The sequence below is a fragment of the Aythya ferina genome (assembly GCF_964211825.1).
Source record: "Aythya ferina genome assembly, chromosome: 1".
Classification (NCBI taxonomy): Eukaryota; Metazoa; Chordata; class Aves; order Anseriformes; family Anatidae; genus Aythya; species Aythya ferina.
In genome coordinates this window covers 152,881,430-152,896,616 of record NC_140296.1, presented here as the reverse complement: position 1 = coordinate 152,896,616, position 15,187 = coordinate 152,881,430, and the positions used below count along the sequence as shown (strand labels likewise).

The window sequence follows — 15,187 nt, the reverse complement described above, 5'->3', positions numbered from 1 at the left end:
TAGAAACTGGTTGAGAGACGGGAATCAAGAGCAGGAATAAATATTTGATTTCCCTCCTGGGAGAGGCGAGCCCCAGCCCTGTCGCTTTGCGGCTGCGTGTTCCACATCTGGGTGGAAAAAGAAGAGCAGGAAGGTACAATTTTTGGTTGTCTGAGCCCTGCGAGAACCAAAAACCTGCTCCAGGGCTTAAAAGGCTGGTTGGTTGGAGGAGACGGTAGGAGGTAACAAATCGATGGTGCTGCTGGCTGGAAGGAGTAATTGCAGTGACTTACAGATATCGGCAGCATCTAAATTAAACATAACCACTCAGGAAAAGACCTGAGCCTCTCTAAGGACAGCCTGTTGAAAAACAACGCTTTGTGCACTGAGGCAGGGGAAAATAAAATCGTTCTTGGGAGGGTTAAAGGAGGAGACGTTCAACAGCTGTGCTGAGAGCATGCTGTGGCCATGATATGTGCCTTGGGCACTGCGCAGTGTCCGGATACCTCTTCCCAAAAGAGACAGAAAAAAAATATATAAATACATAAAAGAGAAATTAAAGATGTAGAAGGAGCAGAGGTGCTTTGCTAAACTGTGACGCTCACTGCTGCGGGGTTTCCAGCAGACCAAGAGCTTAGCCAGGCTCAAAACAAGCCTCCCCCCAAAGGACTTCACTGTGCAGAGAACAAGATCACCAGGGCAAACATGGTGGCTGGAAACCCTCCCACCCGAGGGCTCAACCTATTAATTATGAGGTTTGAGAAGAAAACGCTGAAATTTCTACACTGGGGGTTGGGATACCTCAAGTAGGGCTCGCGGGTTGTGTCTCTCCATGCCATGCCAACCTCCATCCCCCTTGGACCCAGCCAAGGTGGGTTGCACGTGTCCCCAGCAGGTGACAGAACAAAAAGCCCTACAACCTGCCCTGTCCTAGTGATGGGAGGCAGCTTTAATTGCTTCCCTGTGCTTCTGCATCCTGCAGGGAGCCTGCTCCACTTGCTCCCGCAGGCAGGAAGCTCAATGGGGCTCGTGCAGTGCTCCAGCAGGTCGCTGCTGCTGCGGTGACTTCATTTACAGGTGGGCACCCGGCCACTCCGTGTGGAAAATACCCCCCATACACCTGCCTCGTCAGCCCAAGACGGCGTTGAGTGGCTTTGATCCTGCAAAGGTACAGTCCATGGCAGCCCTGCTCCCCGTGGCTCGGACACGAAGCTGCCCACGTTTTCCTAAGCCAGCACAGATGGGAAGGGGCCCACCTGATGCTCTCCCCCCATCCCTGCATCGCAACCACGAGGAGCACGGAGCTCCTCACCTCAGCCCCTCCGGAGCTAGGGTTCAGCTGGTTGTGTCAGCTTTAACCTAGGAGCTGCCGCTGAATTATCCTTATGAACAGTGTCTACATTTCCCTCAGGAAGCATTCCCCGCGGACCCACATGGATCAAACCCAAAGCGTGTTTAATTGAAGGCAGAATCGCAGGCGCTCTCACGCGCAGCCGCTGACGGACACACACGCACACAAACGGCGGCTCTTGCTGACTTGCTGCTTCGTAGCAAAAGTGGGTGAACTACACAGGGATTAAAGCATTAAAAAAAAAAAGAGAAAAACACAGAAAGAATATGGTGCTTGAAAGCACTGTATCCCTGGAGAGATTAGAGTAGCTGCCTGGAGATAAAGTAATGATGGAAAGATCTTCTTCCTCGCAGAGATTCTGCTCCTAATTATCTCCTCTGAAAAAAAAAAGGAAAAAGAAAAAAAAGAGAGAGAAAAAGGATGATCTCCCAGCTTTTATCTCTCTCTTGACAATTTTAGTGCTGTGCCTGCCTCGTTGCGAGAGGCCACTGCCTGTAGAAAAGGGGAAGGAGACAGAACCGGCACCAACCCCACAAGCAGGACTGCGGCGGTGAAAGTGAGGGGGACGGGAGGCAGCGTTTGCTTCCTGACAGCGGCAGCGGGGAAGGCAGACGGGAAGACAAACGACCACTGCAGCACTGTCCTCCCAGCACCGGCCACTGCTGCTTTTCCAGGGAAACAGCCCCAGGCTCTGCTCGGATTCACAGGGACATGGGTGAACAGGGCACCCGGCCACCCTACAGCTGTAGGGGCGAGCCTGGAGATTGGGGTGCGGGCAGAGGACAGCACCCAGCTCCTTCCTCATCTGCTTTTTTCCATCTTAGAGAAAATCAGTCACTTCTTTCGGCAGACAGCAGCGAGGACATTTCAAACACACGCCAGCCACGAGTCTGCACAAACGTGAGCAGCCCCCCATGAGCAGAAGGCGCCCTGATGGGAACCCAGGCATCGCGGCCACCAACCCAGGACTACCAGCCTTTCCCCTGATGCTATCCAGGAGCTTGATTCCTCTCCACCCATTACTTTCAGACTAATTAGCCTGTGTTAATTTCCAACTAATAGCACCGCGGACCCCCGAGGTCTGCTTGCAGGACCTGAGCCCACCTCACCCCCAGCGCCATCTTCTCCCTCCCTCCCAGCTGCAGCAAGGCAAGGACACGGATGGCTGTGTCTCCACACCCACGTTTATTGCTGCTAATTAAAACACAAGGCGCTTATTTATTTATATAAGCAATTTGCTAATTAACACAAAAGACGCTCATTTGCACAAATATCTTTATTTTGAGTTCAGAACCGCTCCCTGCAGGGGCTTTAGGCCAACTAGACGTTGTCCCCCCCCAGGCTCAGAGCCCATCCCTCGCAGCCCACGAGGCGGCCTTAATGAGGCCGCCCTAATGAGCCTGCCCCAATTAACCCAGGCAGGGCTCCCCCCCACCCACCCCAGCACCCCGCGCCCACCCCTCAGCCAATAGGACGAGGCGGCCCCGCGCTCTCAGCCAATGGGCAGCGCGGAGGCGGGACTTCCGGCGCCGGTTGCTAAGACAGCCGGGGCACTTCCTTAGCAACCGCCGCGGGCCGCGCAGGTGAGGCCGCGACCGGGCCCGGGCCGCGCTCCCCCCCCCGGCCCCTTCCCCGCCCCGGGGCCTGCCCGGCCCCCGCCTCCCGGGGCTGCGGGGCCTCGCTCTGCCCCGTTCCGGTGTCCCCAGGCTCGCCTCGTGGCGCTGCCTCGCTGCGGGGAGCGGTGCAGGCCGCCATGGGGTCGGTGGGGGGGGTGTGGGGGGGGTGTCGCTCTCATCCTGCACGGTTAAAGGGCTCTGAGGGGGCCCTGCGGTGCTGTGCACAGGTAGGGGTCGGCTGCTGAACGGGCACACAGCAGCGGCCCAGTGTTTTACAATATCCAACCCCCCAGCTTGGCAAACATTCATGGATTACCCGAATAACTACCCCAAAACAGATCGGGGTATTTCTATGTGCTCATATACGCTGCTCCCCTTCCTAAATTTCACTTACGCTCTGCTCGTGGTGTGGTTTCAAGCCCTTGCAGGCAATAGTGCCTCCTTGGCATTAAGTGACAGCCACGAGGGCTGATGGACTCATCACTCATTGGGAGCAGTGCCCCGGCTTGGCTTGTCCCTCGCGCTCTGTTGGTGGTTCTGGGAAGTGCCCTGCTGCTGAGGCCTCATTTATGGAAAGTGTTACATTTTAAACGATTGTATTAATGCGCTGCAAGAAGTCTCTAAGTGCACAGCCTGTGAAAAGGTGCTGAAATACATTAAGTTACTGTGAAGGCAGGAGCTACGTTCTCGTAATGGTTTCATTAGCTTTCCATTGTCATTCAAAGCTCTCTTCCTGTCTTTTGTTTTTAAGCAGTGTCCTCTGGGCTCAGTTTTCCCTGCCGCTGGTCCACCCTTGTCCTCAGAGCTGCGTTCCTCTGGGTTGCCTGCGCTGCGGCACCGTGCTGAGCTCCCTCTGCCCCTTCCTGCAGTCCCTGGGGAAGGACCATGGCCGACACTGGGGAGGGGAAGAAGGAGGAAGCCGATTATAAGAGACTTCACAGCTTTCCGCTGATTAGGGTAAGAAGAGGGGTGGATTGTGTGCCCACCGGTGTTGCAGGTACAAAGTTCTGCCTTCATTCTCACCAACCTTCCAGAGCAGGATTTCCAAAGCAGACTTGGGAAACTTTACCAAACGGGTTTAGCTGCTCCTTTAAGCTGTGCTTACTTATTGCTAGCCTTAAGGTAGGTAGAGAACGATTCTGCGTGGATAAGTTGTAAATAAGCCATCTATCATTCTCTAAAATGGTGGAAATGACAAGTTTCTGTTGCTGGTGGTGTTCTCCTGCTTGGATTAAACACCACAAGGAGCAGCTGCCTCAGCCCCAGTGATGGCATGGGCAACGTAAAGGCTGCTTGCTGTTGTCTGGTGTCTAGCTTTTATTGTTCTGCTTAATTTGGGCTTGCTCGCTCGTTGCAGCACACGGACATGCCGGAGGAGATGCGTGTGGAGGCCATGGAGCTGTGCGTCACGGCGTGTGAGAAGTACGCCACCAACAACGAGGTAGTGGCCAAATAGTGGGACGGCCTGCAGTCCCCGCAGCTTGGGGGATCTGCGGGATTGGGGCTGGGGCTGTAGGGCAGAGTGGAGCCAGACCCTGACAGCCTGTTGGTACAGCAACATCGGTCTGGTCCTGTTCTGAGGAAGGGCAGAGAGGCAGCTTGGCTAGATCACAGATCTCAGATTTGGCTGCCTTTGTCAGCAGGACCTGTAATGGCACTTTGCTTTCATGCAGGAAGCAGAGATGAGTCACGTAGCGATGCTGCCTCACAGCCCTTACCTTCCTCCTGATCCTGCCTTGCCTATGACGTGCTTCCACTCGGTTCCTAAGATGTTCTCTGCCCTCAGGGCTTGTTCCAGAGCTGTGTGGGGAGGGGCCCTTCCCAAAATACGGGTCCGTTCTTCAGTGTTGAGCAAAACTCTCCCCAGCAGAGCAGGCAGGAGACTTATTTTGGGGGTGAGCAAATGCAGGCCTTTGAACCTTTAGGTACAGTCTGCTCAGACTTCCCTCTCAGCTTTCATCCTCTTGAATGAAATTACTGAGAGCATGGAAATGCTCTAAAAACTAAACTAAAGACCATAACTTATGCATTCATCTTTCAGAAGATGAAGGGAAGCACGCCTTGCTCCCCGGGCAGGGCACAGCTTGCTTGTTGCCAAAGGGATTTTGTGCTGGGGCAAGGCAGAGCTACAGAGCAGGAGCCTCCTTCCGTCCCCTCCTGCCCGAGACACTGCACATCGCTGCAAAATCTTCCTCTCAGCTTTTCTAGACCAAGCAGGGTGTGATCTCAGAGAAGCAAGCCTTTTGAAAGTCAGCCTAGTTTCAGTGTTTTGGTAATTAGCTTGAAGAGGGGGAAAAAAAAAAAAAGAAAAAAGAAAAAAAAAGAAAAAGGACTCCTGTAAAAATAGCCGCAGCTTAGTGACCTGAATCTCCTCTCGCGCTCACTGCACCCGGCATAACTCTGCCACCATCTAAAAATGCTTCAGACTGTGCGAACGGGAGCTGAAGTGGCTGCTAGATGCAGGTCCTTAATTTCTCCAGGCTGCTGAGAGCACAGTGACCTGCTTTACCCCTCGGCATAGCCCTGGGGTGCTTCCAGTCCCCTCCCTGCAGCTGCTCTACCTGTTCCCTGTGGCCTGAGAGCTTCCTTAAAGGGAGGGGAAGCGCAGAAACTCACTGCTTGCTCTGCCTCACCCCCTGCTCTCCTCCTTAATGTCCCTCAGAGCGCTGCCAAGATGATCAAAGAGATGATGGACAAGAAGTTCGGCTCCTCCTGGCACGTGGTGATCGGGGAAGGCTTCGGCTTCGAGATCACGCACGAGGTGAAGAATCTGCTCTACATGTTCTTCGGCGGCAGCCTGGCGGTGTGCGTCTGGAAGTGCTCCTGACGTCCGGCCGGCTCCCAGACCCGCTGCGTACGAGAGATTTCTTCCTCCTCTTCGCAGGTTTTGTGCGAGCTGGAGGTGGGGCTTTATTTTTAATAGTTCAACCGTCGAGATTTTTTGGTCATACCGCTGTAACAGTTCCATGGGGTCCGTAAAGTCGGTGCATATTCTGTAAGCTTGCCTCCCCTTCCTCGCTCGTGGGATTTCTCACCTGCCCGTGGCGGCTGAGCCCAGGAGGTGCTGGATAGGTAATCTCACGACAGGCAGCAGCGCCGGGAGGGGGGGGAAGCAAAAGAGAAAAGGTGCTATCGAGCCCTACATTTCCTCCTCCCACTTGTTCCACGCTGTCTCCTCTCCTCCCTGCCTTCCCCGCTCCGTATGGCGTGGCTCTGACCGCTGCCTCTCCCCCGACACCGGGGGAACGCCGCCTTCGTCCTCCTCCCTTGCAAGATGACCGCACAGAAGGGGCTGTGTCAAGGGCGTGCCTCGGGGTTGCCCGTGGAGGTGCTGGCTGCGGGGAAGCGGGCTCGTTTCAGCCTCCCCAGCTCAATTTGGGAGGACAGCTGAGCTGCCTGGGCGTAGGAGGCCGCTCTGCAAGCTGCCCCCTCCTTTCTCACCCCCCGCGCGCTCAGACAGCGTTAAAACACAGGCGGCTGACGATGCCTGGGGAGTGGGTGAGAACTCTCCGTACAGCTTGAATGGCTCCCTGGCAGTTCTCGGGGGTGTTGCGAGTGCTGTGTACTTGCAGCATCTTGTTTGGAGGCTGGCAGGGGAAGGAGGCTCCATGTGAGATAGCACTTGGTCATCAGAACCCTAGCGGCGTTTTGGACTGGCATTTTTAGCCTGTTTCATCTTTTAAAGCTGTCAGTGTTGGAGGACGAACGTAATGGGATGTTACGTATGTGGCTTATTTATATAAATCTGTGGAACTGTGTTGTTTTTTTTTTTTTTACAATAAAAATCTACCAAATTGTCCTTTCCTGTGTTTGCTCTAAAGTAAAAATTCCAACGCAGAAGACAAAAAATAGTTCAGGAGGCTTGGAGGTAAGCAAGCAGCGCTGTAGCTGAGGCGAAGGCCGGCGGCAGGTCCCTCACCCTGGTGGCTCCTAGGTACCAGAGAAGCATTTTCACCCTCACTTTGAATTCCTCCCCCCAGCACAAGCCACAGCGCTGACCCAAGTCCACCACGATACCTGCTTGGCGCAGCAGGGCACGGTGCCAGGGTTGTGGGGCGGTCTGGAAGACTCCGAATCCTTTCAGCTTCCTCTTGCTGTGGTTGCCCCGCTGTGTCTGGCTCCAGCTGGCTGCGTTTAAATGAAAGCAGCGCTGTTGTCTGGCGCTGCCTGCAGCTGGCAGGTGGAAGAGCTGGTCTTCTGTTCCAAGGCTTTCCACCTCCCCTGCCTTTTCCGTCTCTAGATCCAGAGGGAAAGGTAAAGCCGGGTCTTCGGAACGCACTGGAGCACGATGATACCCTCAGATACACCGTAGCCCCTTTCATTGCGCTTCTTTCCTGCTAATGAATAATTAACTGCTGTGTGCGGGTGCGTGGTCATGGGCATCTCTACAGGGTCACGCTGACCTGCGGGGAGAGGCATCCGCTTACCTCAGCGTGTAATTTTTGGCCTCCCGTTATCTGCGTGGCCCGCAGCTCGTGTCTCTGTGACCTGCACCCGCCACGAGTGAACGTTGGCCAGTCCCCGGCCTCCTCAAAGCATGAGGGTAAGAGCTGGCCCACGAAAAGTGACCAGGAAGAAGCCAACCCCTCCTTCAGCTGGTCCGAATGCTTGTTGTAATGTGAAAACATAAAATTCAGCTGTGTGTGTGTCGAGGCCCCGAGCAAATATTCAGCAGGATCAGCTTTCCTGCCCGTCACAAGTCGAATCATGCTGTGCTGGCTCCTCTGCCTTAGAGAGAAAAAAAGGCTTTCAGCCTCCTTTTGCTGCAGAACTGACGCTTTTGGGCACGCCTGATATTCACGGGGGAGTAAAGTTCATGGGTCGGGGGCAGCCCCTTGTTGTCCCGTGTTTTCCCTCCGCCACTGATGCTTGGGAGCCTGCTGGGCCTGTTTGCTTTCCGTTATAAAACCGGAATCTCTCGCCGGAGGTTTTTACCTTAAAAAAAATTCAAACAGAAAGCTGGGGAGCTTGGGATCAGGCATCTCGCTATTGTGTTCTCCTCTCCCTGCCATTTCTTGCCCGCCATTCAAAAGCCTCGAGGCTGAGTCAGAGGGAAAAGAGATGAAAAACTCGGGGTGAGGCATCGGTGCCAGCCACGGCGCCCCTTTCTATCCGGCCGTCCCGGGAAGCCAGAGCGTGGCTGCGCGTCGTGACTTCATCCCTCCCCGCCGAGGGGAGACGGGCAACCTCGTGTGCGGCTCCTCCTCCGTCCCGCAGGTGACTCGAGCCCGCTGCGAAGGGGTAAAGGAGCTGGGAAAAAAAATATGGAGGGGAAGAGGTGCAAATTCGATCGCTTCTCCATGAGGATGTCATGGCAACACGGCACAGCACCGGGCTGCCGGGCAGGCTTTGAAGCTCCCCAGCTCTTCCCCGCTGCTGCAGGCTCGCGTTTGACTCGCTGAAAAATCTTTTGGTTAATATTTAATGCCGGCATTGAAGTGCTAAGGGTGGTGAGCGCCCCACCTATGCCCCTATTCCTCTGCTTTCCCATTCGGGGCTGAATTAGGGCTGGGGAGGGGATTTGTGGGCTCCCATAGCATGGTCAGAAGGACGCCTTCAACCCATAGAGGGGAGAGAAGGCCCGGGTCTATCTGGGCTGGCTCTAGGACATCGGAGGGACATTTCTGTCCCCCTACCATGCTACGAGCCCAGTTTGGAGCTGCTGCTGGGGCACTGGGAGGACTGGGGGGGTCTCCCTCTCCCTTTGCTCTCCCAGAGCTGGATAAAAGAACCCGTGGCCCTGCTCCTAGAGCCAAGCCCAGCTTCTTTGAGGCGAGCGGTTCGCACATGGTTTTGCTTTCTGTTTTTTCTTTTTTTTTTTTGTGGTAAGCAATGACCTAACGATCCTGTGTTCCAGCCACAGCCCCTCCTCGGCGCCTTCTTTCCAAAAAAACGCGCACCCAGAGCGGATCCAGAAAGCTTCCTGGTGCAAGACGCCGCGTTCCCTTCCCCGAGCGAGCCATCTGCTCCCCTCCGCCCGGCTCCTTCTGCGCGCCTCGGAGCTCGCCAGCCCGGCGGGGAGCAGCTCTCCTCCCCGGCGTGCCCCGGCTGCCCTCGGCCATGCTGTTTTCTCACACGGCGGCGGCGAGGGGAAGGAAACGCGAGGCTGGTTTATCTGGGGCAGCTGGCGGTGTCAGCCGGAGGCGGTTTCCAAGCAACTGGCACACCGCGGGACGCAGCGAGCCGGGGACACCGCGTTCCTGGTGCCCGCGTGGGCCCGACGGGGCCGGGCAGCGCGAGCAAGAGGGTAGCGCAGGGCCGTGGTGCAGGAGGGGGGCTCCAGCCCGGCTCCCTGCCTGCTCCAGAGGTGCTCAGCGCAGCCCCGGTGCTGCACCCCTCCTGCCGAGCCCGTCCTTACACCGCCAGCCCAAATTTTCAGCGATGCTGCTCCTCAAATCCTAGTTATTTTACCCAGCTGCTGTTTTTTTTTTTTGAAAGGCGGCTGCACGCAAACATCCGTGGATGGATGGGGAGGGGGGAAAGTTGCCCAGCCTGGGCAGCGGGAGCAAAACTGATTTTTATGAGCGTGGACGTAAATAGTAGGAACCTCACAGATGGGATGGAGATGGGGCAGAAGCAAGGTTAGCTGGGCAGGTGGAAGCCCAGAGGGGTGGGATGGTGCAGGCGACCTGTTTTTTTTTGTTGTTTTTTTGTTTTTCCCCATGTGCGATTTATCTGTGGCCATCTCTGTCCCCGAGCCACCTGCAGCTATCGATTTGGAACTTGCCCTGTTCACGCTAACCTTGGCACTGGCAGCTCGTCCCTTATCAGCGCCGATAAACCCCGCTGCAGCCTCCTAGCCCCCTGCCTGTCCCCCCGGCCGCGTCACCCCACCGAGCCCTTCCCGTGTCTCTGCACCAGCTGCTTTTTGCTGCAATGCTCTAGACCCAGGACCCCAAATCTCTAATTTCTGCTTGGGGTCAAGACGGGGCTGTGGATGCTCTGAGTCCCTGCTCACCCCGCGTGGGTGCCCAGGCCCGGCAGGATGCGGTGCCGGCTGCAGACGCTCGTCCAAAGGAAATTTAAAATCCTCCTCCTCCTCCTCCTGCTCTCGGCCCTCCTGCTGCACCTGGCGATGGATTTAGCTCTCCCCACGGCTCGCAGGCTCTGGAGCTCTGGTGGGAAAGCACCGAAAGCCTCGGGTGCCATGGCGGGCAGCCCCTTGCTGGCCGGCCCCAAAAAGCTGAGCCTGCGGATCCTCCAGGACTTCAGCGGCAGCAACGGCTCCGTGGAGAGAAGCTCCCACCCACGGGGAGCAGGGCCAAAAATAAAGGACCCAGGGGCCCAGCAGCAGCATGGGGACGTGAATCAGGCACGGACCAAGGGGTCCAAGCTGGCTGCGCTGTTTGAGCATCCCCTCTACAACATCCCGATGCCGGAGGTGACGGACAAGGACAAGCTGTTCGTCGTCAACCCCATGGAGAAGTTCAGCCTGCAAAGCAGCGGGAGCGACGAATGGTGAGGAGCGGGATGGGTTTTTTTGGGGGGATACCTGGCAGTGTTTGAGGTGGGGACCAAACAGGTCTTTTCCCTGGTGAAGCAGCATCCCACCCCGCACAGCCCCAGCGCCGAGCGAGCTGCTCCTGTGCCTCAGCTCCCGTCTCAGCCCCGAGTTTCCAGGCTGCTACCCCGGGGAGCTGCAGGGAGCCTGACTGCCCGTGTAGCACACTGCGAAGTCAAAGGAGAGGCCTGAATTATTCATAGTATTATGTATAATATCTTCTGGGTCATCTCCTCACCTCCTTGCCATCCCCAGCGCACAGACTTTGGCCTGTCCCTGTACCCGAGGACCTCCTCGCTCCAGATTTCCAGCTGGTTTTATCCCCCCTCTCTCACCTGCCCGATGCTGGAAGCGCAAAGCCCCAAATGTAGGTTAGCTGTCGTCACGAGACCGCGGCCGCCCTGCGTTTCACAGGGCGCTCGCTGACCTCCTTCGGCTCCGCCGTGCGGTGATCTCACTGCTGCCGGGCGCCTATTTTTGGCCGCGCGCCACTAACCCCCTCATTAGGTGGGAAGATATTAAAAGAGTTACCGTCAGCAGGACGTAGCACACCTTCCAAAGGCGGTGGCTGCTGGAAATGAGAGAGAACAGGGGCTGGTCTGGGAGCTGCTGTCCACAAACCGCTGTTTGCTCCATCTCTGAGGACCCACCACCTCGTCCACCGCTCCTGGTGGGAGGTGGGCCTGGCTTGTTTTGCCTCCAGCCTGCATTTTCCCAGGGAGACGTGGATTTGGGTCCCCAGGGAAGGTGCTAACGTCCCGACTAAATGCTGTCGTTGTTGTTGGGGTGGTGGTGGCTGTCGGGCTGCAGGGTCAGCAGCAGTAAAGCCGAGGCGATCCTCCCGACAGGGAAGACGGCCTACGACACCTACCCCGCCTGGCTCAAATTCCACGTCGGCATCAACCGCTACGAGCTGTACCCCCGCCGGGACCCTCTGATGCCCACCCTCCTCCACGACCTGGCCACCATGAGGATCGTCAGCTCGGGTACCCTACCCCTTCCTGCGCCCCTGTCCCTCCACCCCATGCCTGCTGTCCCCCCTCACCCTCATCTGTCCCCTTCCAGTGCAGAAGTCCGGTGGCACCCAGCTGAAGCTCATCATGACCTTCCCGAATTATGGGCAGGCCCTCTTCAAGCCCATGAAGTGAGTAGAGCCGTGCTCCGGGCCCCAATACCCGGTGGCCCCCTTCTCCTCGCCTTCCCCGGTGCGGCCGGCAGCGGGCTGGGCGCAGCTCGTGATGGGGTAGTGACCTCCAGTGGTGGGAAGGAGAAGAAGATGGTCCATGAGGACCATTTTCTAGCCCGTGTCCCGGTGGGATTTGGGGCCTCAGCACCCAGCAGGACACATCTGGAAGAAGAAGTTCTTCCTGGCCACATCTGCGGTGGCACTGGGGACACTGTAATGGGGCCAAGCAGGAGGTGACCCCATCCTTGGCCATCATCCCCAATCCTACCCGCTCCTCGCAGGCAGAGCCGGGACCAGGAGACCCCCATGGACTTCTTCTACTTCTCGGACTTTGAGCGGCACAACGCGGAGATCGCAGCCTTTCACCTGGACAGGTGGGTCTTCGTGCTGCTCTGTGCCCAAAAAATGGTGTCTGCATGGGTTTTAGGGTGGGAAACCTGGCCTTAGAGGTTCCTTTGGGGGTCTGCAACCTCCAAGCACACTTGGCATCCAACTGTGGGAGCAGATCCTTGAGCCATGTCTTCACCCCTGTGTCATATGTGGCGAGGGACACCTGCACCTCACGGTGCTTGGAGTAACTCGTTGTGAGAAACCAGGCTCAGTCGACAAGAAATTGCGCCGAGTCCTGCATTTTTAGGATCCTGGATTTCCGGCGAATCCCTCCGGTTTCTGGCCGCCTGGTGAACATAACGAAGGAGATCCGGGACATCACAACCGACAAGAAACTGGCCAAGACTTTCTTCATCTCCCCAGGTGAGCCCCGTCCTTGGGGAGCGGGGCCGCTGTGTGCACGTCTGGTCCGCGTCTGGCCCGCTCTCCGTCACCCTTTGCTTTGTCCCCCACGCCAGCGGGCAACGTCTGCTTCTACGGGGAGTGCTCCTACTACTGCTCCACCGAGCACGCGCTGTGTGGCAAACCCGACCAGCTGGAGGGCTCCGTGGCCGCCCTGCTGCCCGACAAAGCCCTGGCCAAGCGCCGCTCCTGGCGCAGCCCCTGGCGCCGCTCCTACCACAAGAGCAAGAAGGCCGAGTGAGCTGGGACGGGGACACGCACGGGTGGAGGATGCATGGGGGATCAGTGGGGCTGCCTGGGTTGCCCCGTGGTTGCTGTCACGGCCCCATCACCCGTGTGCTGCCCACAGGTGGGAGCTGAACCCCAACTACTGCGCCCAGGTGCGCCAGACGCCGCCCTACGACAGGGGCCATCGCCTGCTGGACCTCATCGACATGACGGTGCTCGACTTCCTCATGGGTGAGCCGCGTGCCACGGGGATTTCTCCCTGCACCCTTTCTCCCCTCCTTGAAGCAGCTGAGCTGCGAGCTGTAGGGTGGTCGCTGCTACTTCAGGGAAACAGTGGACGTGCGTGGTGGCCTCGTTTCTCCTCTCCGTGGTGGGTGGTGGTTGCTGGACCGTGTCAGTCAGACGTGTGGAGAGACAGGTCACAAAGCTCCCCGCGGGGGCACGAGGGGAAAACCCACTGTCACGGCCTGCTTATCACCAGCTGGGTGGGCATTGCCCCGTGCAAGCTGCTTCCTCCCACTTTCCCCCTCAATTTTCCAGCAGCTGATGTTCCCATGGTCATGGTCATGGTCAGACTGGGGAGCGGGCTTAGCACAATGAGGGTGCTCTCCCTCCCTGTTCCCATATCCCAAATTTGGGACCAGAGAACCGCTGTGTACATGGGTGAGGCCGCTCGGCCCATCCCAGCACCCAGCCTTTCCCTGCTCCCATCCCCGAGGACCCTGCGTGAATCCCTGCTGCTCTCACCCTCTCCTCACCCCTTCCCCTCCCTGCTGCAGGCAACATGGACCGGCACCACTACGAGACCTTCGAGAAATTCGGGAACGACACCTTCCTGCTTCACCTGGACAACGGCCGCGGGTAAAGGCGGAGAGGGGGCCCGGCCACCCCAAAGGAGGGGACACAGTTGGGGCAGAGGGATGCCGAGGGTTTTAGATGATTGTGGCCCAAAACATCAGCCACTGTTGGGGTGTTTTAGGGCACACTGGGGTGTTTTGGGGCACACTGGGGTGTGTTGGGGCACACTGCGTGCCCCGATGCCATCCCAATGGGTTTCTCCCCCAGCTTTGGCAAGCACTCGCACGACGAGATGTCCATCCTGGCCCCGCTCCAGCAGTGCTGCAGGTGAGCCGCCCCCACCGCCTTTCCTTTTGGGGGAAAATAACCCCCCTTCCCGACACCGAGCCCTGTTTCCTCAGCATCAAGAAGTCGACCTACCTGCGGCTGCAGCTGCTGGCCACCCGGCCCTACCTCCTGAGTGAGCTGCTGCGGGAGGCGCTGGCCGCCGACCCCCTGGCACCCATCCTGAGCGAACCCCACCTGCGGGCGCTGGACCGGCGCCTGGGCAAGGTGCTGGCGGCCGTGGGACGCTGCCTGGCCCGGGCAGCCCGGCCCGGGGAGGTGCTGGTGGATGATGTGGGGCCGTGGGTGTGATATGGGGTCGGACGGACGGGGTTCGGCACCCTGCAGGTGGAGGTTGTGTGGCGTTGGGGTTTGGCGGCCCCGTACACTGTGGTGTGGATGGGGGTGTTTGGGGTGATGCGGTGGGGCAGACTGGGAGGATCGCTGGGACGGGTGGCTTATTTAAATAAAAAGGTTGGCCTAGTGGAGAAAACATTCGGGATCCTGGCCACCGGGGCTGTTTTTCCAGTCCTGGACTACCTCTGCGTGCCGGGACGCGTCGTACGGGCCCTGCAAACCCTTTTAGGAAGAGCAGGGATTTTTCCAGCCTTTCCCCAGCCTGCGGCAAGCTCCTCCAGAGCTCCCCGTTTCAATGGGGCCGTCTGCGAGCTCCGTGGCATGGCGCTGGCCTCCCCCAGTGGGGTCCCTGCGTGCTGGCGTGGGGAAACCGAGGCACGGGCTCCCCACGTCCCTGCCTCTTCCCGGAGCCGCCCGCCTCTTCCCACTCACCTCGACTTACCCAACTCACGCCGCTCTGCCCCCGGATTTCCCACACCCACCCGAAAATCCCCGTGGCGGCCCCAACGTTGCCCGCAGAGGTGGCTCCGGCAGGGGACAGCTTCACCCCGGGGCCCGGCACCCTATTTAGCGTCCGGCTTATCCCCTAAGCCTCGCCGGGGGGTTAATCTGGGTGTATTTGCGTCAGCCGGGGGCAGGTGCTATGGGATGGGGGCGCTGGTGGTGGCGGGGAGACGTCCCCGGGGGCAGCGGGCTGGGGGTGGCAAGGGGGATATGGGGTATGGGGTGGGGATATATGGCCAAGGTGGGGGAGCCATGGGAAGGGGGAAAAATAGGGGGAGGCTGGGAAATGGTGCGGGATTTGGGCTGGAGGGAGAAATGGGATGGAAAGAGGAAAAGAAAAAAAAAATTAAAAAATTAAAAAAAATAAAAAAAATAAAAAAGGAAAAAAAAAAAAGAAAAAAGGGAAAAATATTAAAAAAAAAAGGGACAAAGGGTTGCTGTGCTCGTTACACAACGGGCCCGTGGGACTTTTGGCTCCCCCCCCTCCTTGTTTTATTTTTTTTGGGGGGGCCGCGGGCGCGCGCGCGCCGTGCACGGGGCGGGGCGGGGGA

The 15,187-nt window shown here is 57.9% G+C and overlaps 2 protein-coding genes across 3 annotated transcripts; both read left to right on the top strand.

Moving 5' to 3' along the window:
* Window positions 1–2,776: 2,776 nt before the first annotated feature.
* DNAL4 (dynein axonemal light chain 4) lies at window positions 2,777–6,728 on the top strand. Of its 2 annotated transcripts, none has more exons than XM_084512287.1 (4): window positions 2,777–2,913; window positions 3,698–3,903; window positions 4,304–4,387; window positions 5,609–6,728. In XM_084512287.1, exons 2-4 carry the CDS (start codon window positions 3,832–3,834, stop codon window positions 5,771–5,773), a joined length of 321 nt encoding a protein of 106 aa, XP_084368413.1. In that variant the 5' UTR covers window positions 2,777–2,913; window positions 3,698–3,831; the 3' UTR covers window positions 5,774–6,728. The 2 variants fall into 2 exon arrangements, with proteins under 2 accessions (XP_084368413.1, XP_084368412.1); XM_084512286.1 differs by having other exon boundaries at window positions 2,845–2,913; window positions 3,701–3,903.
* Window positions 6,729–9,931: 3,203 nt separating this feature from the next.
* Window positions 9,932–14,151, top strand: LOC311429910 (extracellular serine/threonine protein kinase FAM20C-like; the record flags this gene model as incomplete). Its single annotated transcript, XM_084506152.1, has 10 exons — window positions 9,932–10,404; window positions 11,258–11,433; window positions 11,513–11,591; window positions 11,915–12,007; window positions 12,271–12,386; window positions 12,482–12,662; window positions 12,775–12,884; window positions 13,433–13,514; window positions 13,719–13,778; window positions 13,853–14,151. The coding sequence occupies 10 exons, from the start codon at window positions 9,932–9,934 to the stop codon at window positions 14,085–14,087; spliced, it is 1,605 nt and encodes a 534-aa protein (XP_084362278.1). The 3' UTR covers window positions 14,088–14,151.
* Window positions 14,152–15,187: the final 1,036 nt, after the last annotated feature.